Below are 18,353 nucleotides of genomic sequence, written 5' to 3'. Positions count from 1 at the left end.
TGGGGGGTGGGGGGGGTGTTAAAGATTAGGGTTAGGATGCGTGGTGGGAGGGTTAGGTTTAGGCTGGGGAGGGATAGAGTTAGGCTGCGGGGGTGGGAGGGTTAGGGTTAAGGAAGTAGTTTACTTACCAAATAGGTGTCGGTATCCTTAGCGTCAGGATGCCGCTGTCGGTAGTCTTACTGCTGGCACCATGTGCTGAGATCCCAATACCATCCCCAATGGAGGATACTCTATTGATCTCACTGAGGTTGACATGTGTTGAAGCAAAAGATGGAGCAGGAGGCGTCTAAGGAACTTACTGACCTCTACACAAATGCAATATTCCTGAATTAAACTTACATGTGCACTGAACATTGGAACCCACTGCAAATAATAGGTTCTAATGTAATTAACAACTCTTGTAAACTGCTGGAAAACACTAATGTGCCTAATAAGGACCAGCAAATATTCTTAGGTGCAAGTAGGGAGTAGTTGTGTTGGTGGATGGCCTTAATACAGCTTTCAAAATAAGTCTTAAAAGATCCTCACCAGTTGCCTGTTTGACAAATCAGGCAATCAATGTTACTTAAAATCAATCTCTTGTACATCTCCTGGAAGGGTTACAGAAACATTAAAAAAGTATATACTTTTCACTACTCCGTTCACTGTACATAATCTAGGACCTACATAATCCTGCTCAGCCACAATGTATCCCTAAGGTGACCATGGCACTATGCCAGTTGACCTCTCAGACCTAGCTTCCCACCCTCCTCACCCCACATATATGAATTAATAAATCTCACCTCCAAAGTGTCATGATTAAAATGCAATTGTTAGTCCTTTTTACTCAGCTTTTTGACTTTAACAATACCCCTGACATCACTTCTACAATCACAATGGAATCTCACTAAGCAGTGGTAAGGGGACATCTGATAAGCATGACCTATAGATCTAGGAAAGATAAATTAGCCAAAGTAACATAGTTATCTAGACAGGAGCATCAAAATCAAATTAAATTAAAAGCATACTCAGCGACACTACATAACCGTAGAAGAATTAGAGGGACATTTCTTTAAATAGTTTGTAGAGCATGGTGTCTCAGAGAGTGTGGACAGTGAAGAATTCAGGGGGACTTGGAAAGTCTTTGTAGCAGTTACACCGCTTGCACACACGGTGGTTCGGCACTGTCTCATATACTCTCTGTATACTGCTTCTGCAATCTTTGTCCACTGAATCGGTATAAAAAAAAACCTCTAGTAAGCATATATATATTGATGCCAATGGGTGTGAATCCATAGCAGAGGAAAAGCATATAGCTGCTTCCAGTCTGACTTTCTTCTGTTTTGTTATACAATGGATGAGAGCTGCCAGCGTCTGCATCACATAACCTTCTCTGCATACAGGAGGAAGGCCACACAGCTCATCCAATCAGAAGAGGAGAGGGAACTGTGTATTCTGTATCACACATTCTTCCTCTTTAGACTGTCAGTAAGCAGGGATCATGTGGGAAGTGAAAGTAAGTGGGTGCATAGGGAGGCCCTAGTGGCATGTATTGAGGTCTGAGTGGCATGTTGAGTTTTTAGAGTACATGTGTGATCTGATGGCTTGTGAAGGTCTTAGGGCACATGGGGCACTTTATGGCAAGTTGGGTCTAATGGCATATCACTGAATTTCGGGATAAGTAACTGGGGGCCTGCTACTAGTGAAAACCCTGATTGGAGAATTAGAGACAGACCACTAGTGGGTCGTCCTCTAAATATTGGTTACAGCGGCCTGTATATAGTGATCTGATAGATAAAAGGTGTCCCGGCACTTGAGGGTTAGTTCCCCCTTCTACTGTCGTCCCATGTGCCCGTGTGCGTTGGCAGTGAATGGGATCGATGAGAGCAGGGTAACGCCAGCACCGGGATGGAAGAAAGTAGTGCGAGCAGCTTCTGCTGTCCTCGAAGACACTCACCCCCTCCTCTGTTGTGTGTAACACAGTGCAAAAGAGGCAGGTGGATGAGAGAGCCGCTCTTAATACCTAAGAGATGCGTGTGTGTTGTGCCATTAGGATATCCACAGCATTGAGCAGGGAGCTGCTCCCAAGTTCAGACGCCGGGTCGGGTTGAGGCTCCACGCCCCTGGAAACAGTGTACGTCTGGTTTCACACAGGCTTGTTCACATCGGTGTCTCTTGAGATCGAAATACGACTATGAAAAGATCTCATTGATTGTACTATAACCCTGTGATTAGTCTCTTATTGATTTTTTATATTTTTATTCTTGTTTGATCTCTACAACGGTTAGTCAGGAATTTCTATTAATAGGTAGCTTACATTTTATTACGTACCCTTTGATGTGTAGTTACACATTTATTGTGATTATTTCCAGACTTATTGTGGATTTCTTTCTGTCCTGTATGTTTTATTGATAACATTTATTATTCTAAAATGGTGTTAAGTTTTAAATAATACACTAAACAAATATGTAATAAAAGAGTGCGCCACAAAGTAAGCCTTCTTTAGAGGACGACACACTAATTCTCCAATCAGTTACTGTATCATGCTTATTGGCGCACCTCCAGCCCAATTTATAAGAATATAGGTCGTAATACCTATTCAAATAGACTCTCCAAGGTTGGTTTTCATGATTTATTATTACTAGGGAATCATAACAGCCTGTGCACAGCCCATTAGACTATATGTCTTCTCTGTAAACTAGTGAAAACCCCACTATCCCAGTTACTGACAAATGGATTGAAGCCCCAGTAGTTCCATGCAGCAACACATAGGAACCAATATAACGATTACTTTTATTAGCCTAGCCATACATTTAGTTAAGTCCAAAAATGTGTGTATAATCTTAAGGGCACACAAAAACAATAAGCATATACATGGGGAGCTCTGTACTGTATATTTTAAAGTGAAGTCTCACATCAAAATATGTTCTAAATAGAATTAAGACTATAGTGGTTATTGAAATACTTTAAATCAAAGCTTTTATTTACCATAAATATACATTTGTTTTTTATCCTCCAATGCCAGACCATCATTAATAATCATAAGACTTTAAGACTGTTGCTATGCTACTTGTAGATGCTATCTATCAATGTCTGCAAACAAGAAATCCAGTGCCAAGTTGGAGCAAGGAAAAAAAGGAATAAGATCAAAGCATAATTAACATTTAATGAAAAGCAATTTGGTGCTAGCTCTGCCAACTATTGTGTCATGATCTATAAGGTTGAGGGTCTCTATAGTACAGCATAATAGCTTTACTTTACAATACACAGCCCAGGGTTTTCTTTTTTTTCCAATGAGTTCAAATTAAGATCTATGGGATCATACTCTACTCGAATATATTATTTTATATACTGAAAAATGCCTCAGAAATGTCATAACTATTTAATGAAAACCATGTTTACTTTGTGTCATAATATTTCCAAATTATTCAGTGCACACAGTGATTGTTCTGTAACGTGTGCCAAAGGGATGCGTTCGGCATCCCAGCGGTCAGGATGCTGGCGGTCATGTGACCGACGCTGGAATCCCACCACCACTCAGGAGACCGGTGACGGAACGCTGACAGCCGACATACCGCAGTTGAGTGTCGGGGTACAAGTTAGAGCCATGGGGGAAGGGAGGGTTAGGCACTAGGGGGGTGGTATGCCATAAACACCCCACCCCGAGGATTAGCTGTAGCCACCACCCCTGAACCCATAGCCGCCATCCCAGGATGGTTAGGGCTAGGGGATGGGGGGAGTGGTAGAATACTTACCCAATCTGGGGTCGGGATCTTCAGTGTCTGGAATGCGCTGTTGGTCTTGTGACCACCGGCATCGCGACTCCCGGGACAAGTTCATTTCCGTACATTTGACACAAGTAGATGTCCTGCTTTATTACTGGTGGTGTATTCATACTTAAAAAGAGAGACTGCTAACGGAAGTGTAATGTAATATGTAATATAAAAAAGATAAACTAAAAGTGTATCACCCACAGGCCCTCCAATTCGATCCATTCCACCCGGTACAAAATTATCAGTTCCTAAACATCCCACTTAATTTACTATTGTATTAACTTTGTGTGCATTAATTGTGTTTACAGAATTCAGCACAGGTAATTGCAATTGCTGTTTAAGAGGGAGATTTAATTACCCGCAGTAAAATACTGCAGCTTTAATGCCAGAGGCTATCCAATTAACCTCCCAACTTCATTACGTACATTAGTGGGTCAAAGGTGGGTCTTTTAAGAATGGGAGAGATAAGAGAATGCTTGATTGCAGAGTGGGCGATGGTGCCTGATGAGAGATAACGGTTGAAGAGATGGGTAAATTGGAAGCAGGAAATGGGAGCGAGGGAGCAGAAAAAAAGGAGTTAGGATCAAAGGGGGAGATGGGAGGGGATAAGGACTGGATTAGGGCCATAAATCTATCTCCAGAAACTGGGGAGAAGGAAGTCAGAGTTGGCAGGATGGTTAGGGAAGATGGGGGAGAGGTTGAACGGGAGGAATATGGAAGAGAAGAGAGAGGGTAGGGCAAGGTGGGCCTGGTGGAAGGTGATGACCTAGCGGATGGATTCAATTTTAAAAGTGGGTGGCACAGTCAATGGCAGAGAGTGAGGAGTGGCAGTGTTCTGCTACCATTTTTTAACACTACTTTATAATTAACCTGGACTACAATTAATATATTCCAAGAACATTCTGGGACGTATTCAAAGTAAGCCTGTAAAGCTATTTGCAATTTATTTCAGTCTCAAATGTAACTTCAGAGTGTGTTTTATCAGGGGGCTGGAGTGGGAGTGGAGTTGCAGGAAATTGGTGTGCATACGATTGCAATAGGTATGCAGCTTCAGAAAAAGTACATTAAGGGCGTGCAATCGCAGAGGTCGGCTAGAATGCCAGGTCAAAAATCAGCCCTCTGAAGTGGTCCAAATTGTGTGTGCCCTGACCCTGGTGTAAGAGGAAAGTTGAAAGTGATGACTTGAGTGCAATTGGATGCAAATGGTGAAAACAGACCTATTGATGCAAAAACTCAATAACAGAGGCAGCAGTGTTTTAAAACTGCACTACCCACTCCCAGGCCCGGGAACAGGGGGGGACAAAGGGGACACCTGTAATAGTTCCTGAGATCAGAGGCCCTAGACTCTCGCTGCAGCGATTCATGTTGGTCACTGCGTGGCATGCTGGCTGCACACAATGGGCGCAGTTCAAACTGCTTGAACTGCTAGCTGCACCAGTTGGAGGGCTCTGTGCCGTTCCTGTCCTCGGCAGCCCCAAAGGGCTACGAAGCATGTCAGACAGGGTGTCCCCACTGAAGCACATTGAAGCTGGAGCTGTGAGGCGAATTCTGGGAGATGGTGAAGGGCGGGTGATAGGATGCTTATTTTTGAAGTGCATCATTTTCATTTGTGTATTTAAAGAAACTTTAGCATAGGAAAGGGAATCACTCCTGTATTGTTGCCCAAATAGTTTGATTCTTCTAAAACATCTTTGTTTGACTCCTCCAAAACCTCAGTTACGAATGCACAGGCTGTACGGATGGTGTAAAAGGTTAACAATAGTACCTCACAGCACTGAGGCCATGGGTTTAATTCCAAACACAGCCCTAACTGGGTGGAGTTTGTATATTCTCCTCATGCTTGGTGGGTTTTCTCCTGGTGCTCCACTTTCCACCCACAATCTAGATCCATTAACTCCTGAGAAAAACTAACCCTATTGTGTAAGTGTGTGTGTGTACATGGGCAGACTAGATTGGTTCTTATCTGTCGTCAAAGTCTATGTTTCTAAGCCGCATGCAGAAAAAGGTAGAAGCGGGAGGCCGGCTGCTGGTTGCTGCCACAATAAAATTTGTTTTGTGCCAAGTGTGGCGCAGCGCGCATGACATCATGCTCTGTGCTGCTGGACAGTGAGCAGAGAAGCGGAGCTGCCTCTGAAAATGGAACAGCAGATTCAGCAGTGCATGCAGCAGGAGGTAAGTATCGGCTGGAGAGACATGGGTCTTGTGGTGGAGACACAGGAAGATTCTGGAAGGCTAAGCTGCAAGGGGAAGAGGAGGCTGAGCGACACAGGGGAATGGGGAAGCTGAGAAACATGGGAGGCTGAGGGACACCTGGGAATGGGAAGGCTGAGAGGCACAGGGGAATGGGGGGGCTGAGAGCCACAGGGGGAGGCTGAGAGATACAGGAGGAAGATGAGGCTGGAGCAATATAGGTGAGGAGAGAGGATGGAGAGAGACGAGGGTAATGAGCAAATGACCGGCTAGCCTGTACCTACTTTGGAGGATAGGGGCTCTCAAAAATATGAGTTTACCAGGCCCCAAGATTTCAGCTGCCGGCCCTGACCACTCCATTTAAATAAATAAACATGTCAGGCTTAACTGGGGATGCTTGCACATATATATGTTTTCATTAAATAATGTAATATTTCTGAATGCTACTACTGTATTCGCATGTTACAGGATCTATCCGTTGCCGGGATACCGGCGTCGGTCTCCTGACCGCCGCTATTACATACCGGACCCGCTTTGGGTAGTTATCTACTCTCTCTGGTCGTTAACTGTAATGCGACTTCACTGTGTGCTGTTGATTTACACTATTTGCGAATGGATGCAGAAACCATGCCTCCAGTCACAATCTAGTCTCATCTCACCCAGGTACAGTAAATGAAGTTGGCAGCAACCAATGGGAAGGTGTTGCAACTTGGTGCAAATTACTCTGAATGCTCTCAAAGATGCCTCTGGATTTGTACTCACATTTGCGATTCCGAGTAGCACTCACTCTGAATGAGGCCCAGTGTGCTTTTTGAAGAACAAACATCACTAAAAACATTACAATGTTCCACCAGCATGGTGGAGTACACGTGCATTTTAATTTTATTACTTTGCTTTTCCTGGAAAGGTTTTCCCATGTTTTTATTTTCTTTGCTGTTCTTATTAACTTGCAAAGTTGAAAATTAGCAGAGAACATTACTTCCACCCTGAGAGAGTTACAATGTATATACTGTATTACTTGAAATGTGTGAGCTATTTTAGACTTATGCAATCTTTCTAACATGTCTAGATTCTGTCTGTTTACCTTGGCTGTAACACCTGTTCGTGCTAGAAAGATTTCTTCCACATTCACCACCTGTTTACTGAGAAGTCATCAGACACCTGTACAGTGTGTGAGGTAATATGAAAGCTCAATTCAGCCTTTTCTGAATGGATTAACTCTTAGCTGTAGACGATGATGGTGAATTACTTTAAATCTAGACCTTCATTTTCTTTCTTTCATAGGACAACTGTGACAAATTCATGTAGTAAAAATCTTCACTACTTGCAACCAAGCTTTTCTTTTTTACTTATAAAGGGTTTTTTTAATAATTTTTTCATTTTATACAGAAGGAAGATACATAAATAATACATTCCTATTTTCACCAATAAATGCTGGTAACTGTTATGAACTGATCCTGTCAGTCAGAATACAGACACTGGCATCCTGAATAGGGTGTTCAACTTGGCACCGTAATCCCGACAGCCAGGATCCCAAATGAGCAGCTACCGACACGACGGACATATAAGCAGCAGGGGTGGGGTGGGGTGGGGAGGGGTGTGTGTGTGTGTGTGTGTTAGGTTTAGGCTGCAAGGGGAGGATTAGAGCTAGGCTGCGGGAAGGGGGGGTTTAGGTTAGGCGCCACCAGGGAGAGTTACGGTTAGGCTGCAGGGGTGGGTAGGGTTAGGTTTAGGCTACAGGAAGGTAGAGTTGGGGTTAGGGGGCCAGGGGGGAAGGTAAGTATGCTTACCGTACCTTGTCGGGATGCCGCAGTTGTTATTCTGACCGCTGGTATCCCAAGCGCCGGCAAATCATACCCAACCCATAATGATCAGATTAGTATTACTAATGTAAGTATAACGCGTATACTACATGCATTACATTAACACTTAGAAAGTCACCTGTAAAAAGGTAGCATTCCTGCACACTGTGTTAATTATTTTAGACCAGGGCTGAGCACAACTGATCTAATAACTGTACTGGTATACACCACAGGATTTATCCAGTCCTCAGGGCATGGGTGTACCTTAATGGGTACAAGGTGTGTGGTGCGCAAGGGCCCTTGGGTCCAGGGGGTCCACACTGTACACGATGCACCCACTCAAAATACTTACCACTCTGTCTGCACTGCAGAGATCACCGGGAACACAGGGGCAGATTTATTAAGCTCGGTGAAGTGATAAAGTGGAAGGTGATAAAGGACCAGCCAATTAGATCCTTACTGCCATGTCACAGGCTGGGTTTTAAAAATGTCAGTTAGGATCTGACTGGCTGGTCCTTTATCACCTTCCACTTTATCACTTCACCAAGCTTAATAAATCTACCCCACAGTGCAATGTCTCCTGAAATCTGTTCCACAGATATCACCGGAAACATGACACATGCGCAATGTTTCTAAAGATCTGCACATGCGCAATCAAGGGAAAATGGCGTCTGCACCATTTTTCTGGAGAAGCCTACTGAGAGGAGAGGAGGGGTGGAGGTATTGGCGACCAGAGGCTGAATATGGGCCCTCCTCTCTTTTGAACCACCCCTGCCTCAGGAAACTGAACAGTACATGTATAAGGCTGTTGATGCTTCCATAAAAGTGCTGACATAAAAGTATTATAATTATAATATTAGCGTTATACCTGTAAAGTTATATCATCAGCCGTTATCGATTGTAAACTGACTCCTCATAACTCCTTCACATCAACAGGTAAATTGAACTTCCATTACTCCTATCAGATGCAAATGAAATAAGAATGTATATGGCATAACGGGAAGCAGTTACTTTCACGAATGACGGGATCCCAGCGGTTGAAATACCAACACCAGAATCTCGACAGCTGGGAAAGTGCCTCCCGGTATTTCAAATCGGGGGAATATAATAGTGTGGCGAACAAAGCTCGCCACCAAGCCCGAAGCATGGCAAGCGCAGTGAGCCAGTGAGGGAACTCGCTGCGCTTGAAGTTGGGATCCCGACAGTCAGGATTTCATACAGAATCCGGTTTAGCAGTGTTGTTTTGCATAGTTAAATTGAACTACCATTACTCCCATCGGATGCAAATGAAATAAGATTGTATGGCATAGCAGTGTTTTGAATAGGTAAATTGAACTACCATTAGTCCCATTGGATGCAAATGAAATAAGATTGTATGGCATAGCAGTGTTGCTTTGCATAGGTAAATTGAACTATCATTACTCCCATCGGATGCAAATGAAATAAGATTGTATGGCATAGCAGTGTTGCTTTGCATAGGTAAATTGAACTACCATTAGTCCCATTGGATGCAAATGAAATAAGATTGTATGGCATAGCAGTGTTGCTTTGCATAGGTAAATTGAACTATCATTACTCCCATCGGATGCAAATGAAATAAGATTGTATGGCATAGCAGTGTTGCTTTGCATAGGTAAATTGAACTATCATTACTCCCATCGGATGCAAATGAAATAAGATTGTATGGCATAGCAGTGTTGTTTTGCATAGGTAAATTAGACTGGGTGTTTTCTTCTTTGTTAAAATCCTGTTATCTGCCATGTTGGTATGTAATGATTGTTTGTGTAAGCTAATTTATTGGGTCTACTACGTTATGTCGGCTGTCGTGATCCCGGCATGCCGGCAGCAGGGCGAGCGCAAAAGAGCCCCTTTCGGGCTCCCTGTGCTCGCCATGCTGCAGGCACAGTGGCACGCTACGCTACACGCACCACACTATTTATTCTCCCTCCAGGGGTGTCGTAGATACCCCAAGAGGGAGAATAGCCGGTATGCTGAGCGCCGGGATCCCGACAGCCAGCACATGGAATACCTCCCAATTTATTGCCTGGGCTTTTAAATGGGAATGTTTCACAAATTTTACTATTTAAAGTTTAGTATAAGGCTGTTGGTGCTTCCATAGAAGTGCAGACATAAAAGTGTTATTATAATTATAATATTAGCATTATACCGGCATTAAACCGAAGGGAAACTGAAGAGAAATTGTTACAAACCAACACTACTACAGATGGACTGCATTAAAATAGGGTAAAAAATTAAAGGGTGACGCATGGACTTAAACTGCATGAAAACAACAAATAAATACAAAAAACATCCTACAACTACATCAACACTTGGGGGTAAATTTACGAAGGTGGGAGATTTTTAGAACTGGTGATGTTGCCCATAGCAACCAATCAGATTGTATCTTTTATCTTCTAGAAGCAGCTAGACAAATGTTAAGTAGAATTTGATTGGTTGCTATGGGCAACATCACCAGTTCTAAAAAACTCCCACCTTAGTAAATTTACCCCCAGGACTGATTCACAACTACAAATGTTCGTTCATTTCTAACATCCTCCAATCCTCACTGTCTGTAAACACTATACAACAAAGGGGCTAATTCAGACCTGATCGGTTCTGTGCGTGTTTGCACAGCAGCGATCAGGCCTGAACTGCGTATGCGCCGGCGCATGGTAGACAGCTGACGGCTGTCATAGCCCAGCGATTGCCTCTGCCTGATTGACAGGCAGAGACGGTCGCTGGGCGGGCTGGCGGAGTTTAGCCACCGTTTAGGGGGTGGGTCTGGGCAATGCAGGCGTGCCTGAACCGTTGGGGGGGCGGGCTGCGGCGGCTGCTTGACGTCACACGCAGCCACTGCGACTCAGGCTGCGACGGGTAGCTCCCTGCCAGCGCGCAGGAGCTGCTCTGGCAGGGAGCTACTCTTCCAGTACAAAAATCAGCTTTTGAACTTGTGCGGGGGGTAGGAACTGACATGCGGGGCAGACTAAATTTAGCACATCTATGATCAGGTCTGAATTACCCTCAAATTTCTGTAGAAAACATTAGAAATGCAACGTTTTGCTTGACAATATAAATACCTGGGATACCAATTTTGGTCTGAGCGGCATAGTTAATGTAGGTAGACTGGATTGCTATTTGCACAAACAAACACTGCAATTTTTCATCTTTCATCAGCTAAACATTTGTCTTACTGGTAACTTGTGTACATTAACCACAGTTTATATACTTGCAAATTGTGTCTGAATTACCTTGGTATGGGTGTGGTATGGCTGACCGATGGTCTCCTGACCGCCGGTCAGCATACCGACACCAGGATCTCGGCAGCATACCAACGCCAGGATCCTGGCGATGGGTGGGGTGAGTGCAGCAAGCCCCTTGCGGGCTTGCTGCGGTCGCCACAGGTTCTATTCCCACTCTATGGGTGTCGTGGACACGCACGAATGGAAATAGTCCCTGTTGGTCGGCATGCCGACCATCGGGATAGTGAGGGGGCGGGATTTTGGGGGAGGTCATGTGACCGTCGGTCTGCTGACCGCTGGTCACATGAATACCACCCCCTTGGTATTACTATCACCTACATGTCTGAAATCCTACTGCTCTGTCTCTCATTCTGCCACCACTCCTATTTTCAATTTACTACCCCTACTTACCTCATCCACACTATATCCATGCTGACAACACCCCCCAACACTCCTACTCTTCCTAACACTTTATTTTGCACCGTGGTACCATCCCTATCATTCTCTCCTAGTCTCCTACATCTCCTCCTCTCCTCTGTCTCCCATCCTCCCCTCTACTTCACTTCCCCTCTTCTCTTGTTACCCCACTGTCATTCACTTCTGCCCCATCACGGGCACTCTATCGAACCACCCAGCCCTGCTCTCTTCCTCCTCTCCCTGTCACCTCACCTCTCCTTTACCAGTATCATACTGCACTCCCTCCGTGCCGTACTCCTGCAGTTTCCCTTTCTAGCCCAGGTCCAAGCACCATGTGTCACACCGGTCTCTCTGCCCCTCCCCTTTAGAGTGTAAGCTCTCATGAGCAGGGCCCTATACCCTTATGTGCTTATCCTTCTATTACTTAAACCATCTTCGACGGCACCAAATCCCATGGTTTTCTGCCACCCTGACACTTATGTCAGTGTCGTCTGCTGCTGTAGCTATGTTTATATACCCTGTACTTGTCCTATATTGTCTTCAACTGCAAGTCACTATTTTCCTGTTTTGTTTAGGTTATATACTCTGTAATTGGATGCTGCGGATCCCTTATGCCGCCATATAGATAAAGGATAATAATGATAATAATAATTTTTTCTATGTCAACTCACAGAATTACAAGTAAAATAATTAGAACCAAATATTACGGGGGGTGTACAATAATTTTCAGGATGTGCAGTGCATGGGTAAAGTAGACACAATCTGAGTGTCTGGTTGTGAGCTATAACTCTGACTCTCTGAAGTTCTTATGAAATGTCAAGGCACAGAACCATATGTAAGCAGCACTGCACACCGAAGAAATCAGCCTGTTCACTTCCTTCACAATCACAAACTAGTTATGGAGCTCAACAGAGGCCACTGGAAAGCCATGATCTTCTAGGACTACAAGATTGGTCTGCGACAGCAAGGGGGTTTTGACTGACTGGGAACTGCTTTTGGGGAGAAAGCACCATCCCAAACCACTGTGTTTGAGTGGTTTGCATTACAGAGGACAACATTGCCGCCATGCAGGCCATACTTGAGGTGGAAGCCAGGGTGACCGTGGCCCAGTCAAAGAAGGAGGTAGGCATCTCTTCAGGATATAGAAACAAAAAATGTAGGGAGTAGTCCAACTGGCGCTAAGCAGCTTAGATGTAACAGATTTCCGAATAAATGTCACCACATTTAAATCAAGAAATAGGAACCAACAATTTGAAACACTGTCATACACCACAAGCGCTAAAATAGATAAAATATCACCATAACATTCCTTTTGGATTGAACATGAGTTTATTTTCTCTGAGATGTATCTCCAATTCGGATCAATTAGATGTAAGATCACCAAGTGTGGATGTCATAAAAAACAAGATAACAAGAACAACCAATGTGTAGTAAATGTTACCAAAACTTATTACAGTTAATAAAATTCATAAAGTGCCTCTAAATGATTGAAGTGGATTCAAAGCGTACCCCACTCACACTTAGAATGAGGACATTAAACGCATCAAGGTTTCTTTGTGGGGTTAATTTCTTATGTTCTTATAACATCCAGTGTGACATGTAGGGAACTCAGTCAGACAAGAAAAGTGGCTTGTAATAGATTCCTGGAGGAGACAAACGATGCGTACCCCAACACTCACACGCGATAGGCTGGTGACAAGCACATAGAGGTATCTTTCTCTCCTTAAAGGGAAATGGTAGTCCAAAGAATGGCGTACCGCAACTCACAGTTTAAAGTATTGTGTAACTCCTGTCAAGGTATCTTTACATTTTCGGATGGAGATTTCCACTTGCAATTTTGACTTTGTTCATGAAGACTCCAAACATAGATCATATAGGGGAATAGCAAAGAACAACCAATGTGTAGTAGGTATTGCTAATATTTAGTGCAATAAACAGAGTATCTCTGGAAAACTAGAGTGAATCCAAGGCGTACCCCACTCACATATAGATAGAAAACTTTAAATCCGAATTGGAGATACATCTCAGAGAAAAGAACCTCATGTTCAATCCAAAAGGGATGTTACGGTGATATTTTATCTATTTTAGCGCTTGTGGTGTATGACAGTATCTCTTCAGGATATGTCTGCTTCATACTCCATGAAAAGCTTGACCTGAGCAAGGTTTCTGCACGCTGGGTGCCTCATCAGCTGACTCGAGAGCAGAAGGAGGCATGGTTGACTTGGTGCCACAACATGCTGGTCAGGTTTGATGGCAGTTGCTCAAACTCTGTCTTGGAGATCATCAGTGGTGATGAATCCTGGATCTTCAGTTTCGACCCCAAGACCAAACAACAGTTGGCCCAGTGGACTCCAGTTGTGAGCACAGCATCGCCAAACAGATGGTTACTGTTTTTGTGGCCAAGACCAGTCATGTAGCTACTGTACCACTCGTGCAGCAGCACACCGTCAATGGGGACTGGTACACCAATCGATGCATACTGCAAGTGATGGAAGCCATTTCTGTGGTGCCCTTCTATATCACCTTAATGTATCTGCCCACAAGTGGTGAATTTTCTGTCCCATAAACACACCAAGACCTGGACCCCTGTGACTTCTTCACGTTCCCACAAATCAAGTGCAAGATGTGCGGGATTCATTTTGAGTGAATGGAAGCTGCAGTGGAGACCTTCATCCAGCATGTAGAAGACATACCTGCTTCGGACTGGTCCAGCTGCTTCATCAAGTGGTTTGAGCGCGTGCAATTTTGCATAGACTCCTCCAGGGGAATGCTTAATAAAATGAAATGTTCACTTTGTTTGTAAATATAATACTTTTTGTGCATGCGGAAACTTATTGCAGACCCTTCGTATATATTTTAAAATATGTAAGCCAGTAATATACTGCATATTTGTGCCCTAGCACTAGAGTATGGCAAACATGCTCTGGTTTCTGAGGGCTGGAGTTGAGAAACTGTGATTTACAGCTTATTGTGAAATCTTGTTACTAAAATGCCTCTATTTACAGCAGATACCATGCGTATGAGGATACACAATGCCTTACATTACCTTTGCATGAATCTGGTGCAAAGAATGGGACGTTGAAGTCTCGGAAGAAGCCTGGCTTACATCTCTGGCAGTGTATCCCTTCTGTGTTGTGCTGGCAATTGTCACATACTCCTCCACTGCGATTGCCGGATGCCAGCCACATGTCCATGTCAAAGTGACAGCTGTCAGCATGATCATTACACTTACATTCTAACAAGGACAGAAGAGATGGTTACAATTAAGCTAGCAGAATTAGTATTTATTTACAATCACCATGTACATGGAAAATAATACATTGCAGGGAGTAGGCACTTTGCAGGCAATTGCCAGATGGGCTGATGGGACAGTCCGTTCATGTAGAGAAGCTGGGGCTGGCCGGACAGCTACACCTCCCGGTGGTCTGATCAGCTGCCCTGCATAGAAAGACTGCAGTATGCCACGAGGCCATGCCCCTGTGAGCTGTGACCACTCCCCCTTTTCATGTGCACACACAATAAAATGCCAGTGCTGTATAGCAGACCCAGTTCATCCCTGTTGAGGGACCAAGAGTGCAAAGTGACTTCCAATCACAGGGTTCAGGGTAAGAATAATGAGTTGTCCTAGATAAACATTTATACGTTTTAAGATAAAGTGCAATGAAAGACTTTAAAAAAAATCCACTTAATTAAACAATGCCGATAATAGAGTATGGGAAATGTTGCTGACATTTTAACAGACTGGTAATAAAACATCCTACTGTCTGGGAAGGTGGAAAACAAACATATTTCATACATCAGTAATCCTACTCTTATCAGTTCTCACAGGTTTTTCAATTGTGACGTGGAGTTTACAGTATCAGATATTACGTGATGTCAGTCTGCACACTGGTAAATATGCACATGAACACGTGTGTCTGTGGTGGGGACAGCAGGGAAGGTCATGTCAGGTACTCAGGTAGCTTGTATATTTCACATGTACAAATCCCAGCACTGTCTGCTACGGGTTCAGTATGGTATGCCGGCGGTCGGGCTCCCGGGAGCCAGACCGCCGGCTTACTGACAGTGTGGCGAGTGCAAATGAGCCCCTGCGGGCTCGCTGCGCTCGCCACGCTACGGGCACGGAATATCAGCTGATCCCGAGGCTGAAGCCTCTCGGAAAGACAACAATTAGGCAGGTAGCCCAGATGTCCTGCGTGGAAATCACCGCCTGTGACCCCTCCGCCCTACTGCTGCTACAAATGAAGAAGAATAAGTGGCATCCCACAGCAAGTGGCACCATCACTGCCCTTAGTGCTCAAAGGGGCAAGTCTGCTCTAAAACCATAGCAATAATTAGCTTTCCTCAGTGTAGTGCAAGTTTGATAATGTCTGATTTGTTGTTACAGTTTTAAGAACATTCCAACCTGTAGGAAATGTGTTTAAAAGTACATGTTCCTTCCCCTCACAGTGGTTAAATCTACAGTAGTTTTGAATCCTGAATTCCCACATGGTTAGAAAATAGACATGGTGGAATCAGCCATCTTGCCTTTGGGCCTACTTCAGATTTGTTTTACAATGTTTTACGTACAAATCCGATAATGTGGGGTCTGCGCATGTGCAGAACGGGTCTTGTTATATCACTCGCAGCCCTGTCACCTGCAGCATGATTGACATACTGCGGTATTTGGGGGGTGAAGCTGAGATGGTACCTGGCACCATTCTTCAAAACGGCGTAACAGGTCCAGGGTCTGTGTCATCAGACACAGACCTCGATGACGGACCCTACGACGCTGTGGAGAGGAGGGGTGCCACCTGGGGGTAAATTTACTAAGATGGGAGTTCTATTTGAGATGGGATGTTGTCCATAGCAACCAATCAGATTCCAGGTATTATCTTCTAGAAGGTGCTAGATAAATGAGAAGTAGAATCTGATTGGTGGCTACGGGCAACATCCCATCTTAAATAGAACTCCCATCTTAGTAAATTTACCCCCTGGAGTCTACACACGGGCCCCTTCCTCTCTTAAAATGCCCGTCATGGTAAGTCTATATGGGGAATGGAGTTGTTGTGTTTCTTTGTTGCATATGGAAGCTTGTGCTGGTGAGATGGTATATATTGATTATGTGATTAGAATTTCATTTGTGAGAATCAAAATGTATATGGCTTCTATGACATATGCACTGCATACTGTCTGAAATCCATCCACATCCACACAATAGGCAGCAGTGTAAGGCACACTTGTATACCACATCTGCTAGGATCTGAATGAATAGTATACAGTGATACATCTATAACACTGAGCTAATTTATAGCATGGTATTCCTTGGGTTACCTTTGCAAGTGGTTCATTAATGATATTATAAATAATTATTAGCATATTTGCTCTTATCAGTGAGGATTACCACATCCTTTACAGTTATTATACCATATCATCATAACCATTAGATGACACATTGCATTTCTAGTTGTGTATCCTTCTTGTGCAGTTATCATTTGCATTCAAGTGTGACAATATAAAACATATACGAGTTTGTGGGCCTTAATACCATGATAAGAGCAGTTTCAGATAAGAATCTTCAAACAGCGCAGAGCTAGAAAAGAGAAACACTCATAAGAGCAAAAGTTGCTGCTACGATAAAAGGCTCAGATGAAAGTGAAGCACTCCGTCACATGATAGACAGGCACATATAATATATATTTCACAACCTATGCTCTAATTCCTCTTAAGAAAATCACAGATACAGCCACTTGCATCAGTATGTCTGATCTTTCATGCACATGATATGGAGCCTACCATAGCGACCATGTAGTGAAGGACTGAGGACGCTGAGTTGGAGGGAAATTGGGCGCATGTTCTCCTGCATTATGTGCACAGGAAAATAGTGTATATTCACCGGTATGCAAAGTTGTTTACATCTTATGGTGTACCAGTCTCCTATGTGTACGCTTGGATCCCTATCAGTCATCATCATTATTGGTGTGTTCTTGCACCAGCTCTATACTAAGTGCAATCATTATGCTTGGAAACAGGTAGTTTTACACTTATGTCCAATTCTGTATAAGCTGCAGCTGCACTGGCCTGTCTCCACTGAGCGTTTCCTACATGAGTATACCCTGCTGCAGCTCAGTTATTTATCTTCAGTCACGATTCTGCATCAACTGTACTTGTGTATGGAGCTTGTGCAATGCGAAAACATGTCACTTGCACACTACAATTAGACTTATGTTCAACCCCACATCAGGATCTCAGAGGGGTATTTATCAAAGCTCGAAGAGAGATAAATTGTGACAAATAAAGTACTAGCCAATCGGCTTCTGCCTTACATTTTATAGGCTGTATTTGAAAAAAATGACAGTTATGAGCTAATTGGTCGATACTTTATCTCTCTCCAAACATTGTTAAAATACCCTATTCAGGGGTAAATTTACTAAGGTGTGAGGGTTTTTTTAGAACTGGTGATGTTGCTCATAGCAACCAATCAGATTCTACTTAACATTTATGTTGCTGCTTCTAGAAGATAATAGATAGAATCCGATTGGTTGCTATGGGCAACATCACCAATTCTAAAAAACCTCCCACCTTAGTAAATTTACCCCTTAGTGGTCATCTCAGAGTTTATATGATCTTTGGAAAACCTACTCTATACTGAATTTTGATTTTGTTTTATTTTATTTGTTAACTAAATCATACAGCAATGGATCTATGAACGTAGTCTTTATTTACAACATTATAGTTAAATTACATCTTACTCTCTCGTCCTTTTTATTTTGGCACATTTTGACACATTTATTAAAAAAAAGAAAAAAGAATTATGACTAACGGAATAATATTTTACATAGGTTGTTTGGCTACTGGCATGTCAGTTGCTCTCAGCAGTTAAAAACAGACATAACTTAAAACTGGAAGCGGTTACAATACCGCTAGTTGGGATCCCGGCGGTCACAATACCGACGTCGGAATCCCGCCTAGTG

At 43.5% G+C, this 18,353-nt stretch overlaps 1 protein-coding gene and 1 long non-coding RNA gene across 12 annotated transcripts in view; one reads left to right on the top strand and one right to left on the bottom strand.

Moving 5' to 3' along the window:
- Positions 1-18,353, bottom strand: part of NTN4 (netrin 4) — a 233,671-nt gene that overhangs the window by 36,957 nt on the left and 178,361 nt on the right. For 4 of the 5 annotated variants that reach the window (XM_063927591.1, XM_063927592.1, XM_063927589.1 and 1 more), the window contains exon 5: positions 14,447-14,635. The exons of the other annotated variant lie outside the window; for it this stretch is intronic. In XM_063927591.1, the coding sequence (XP_063783661.1) occupies positions 14,447-14,635 (189 nt within the window). The remainder of the gene's footprint in view (positions 1-14,446; positions 14,636-18,353) is intronic. 5 annotated transcript variants of the gene reach the window in all.
- Positions 1-18,353, top strand: part of LOC134932819 (uncharacterized) — a 221,135-nt gene that overhangs the window by 50,853 nt on the left and 151,929 nt on the right. For all 7 annotated transcript variants that reach the window (XR_010179495.1, XR_010179490.1, XR_010179494.1 and 4 more), the window contains one exon: positions 7,012-7,119. This is a non-coding gene — a long non-coding RNA (uncharacterized LOC134932819). The remainder of the gene's footprint in view (positions 1-7,011; positions 7,120-18,353) is intronic.

Source organism: Pseudophryne corroboree, chromosome 6, assembly GCF_028390025.1.
Source record: "Pseudophryne corroboree isolate aPseCor3 chromosome 6, aPseCor3.hap2, whole genome shotgun sequence".
In the NCBI taxonomy this organism is placed as follows: Eukaryota; Metazoa; Chordata; class Amphibia; order Anura; family Myobatrachidae; genus Pseudophryne; species Pseudophryne corroboree.
The sequence above is the reverse complement of the archived record's forward strand: the minus strand, read 5'-3'. Positions and strand labels throughout refer to the sequence as shown.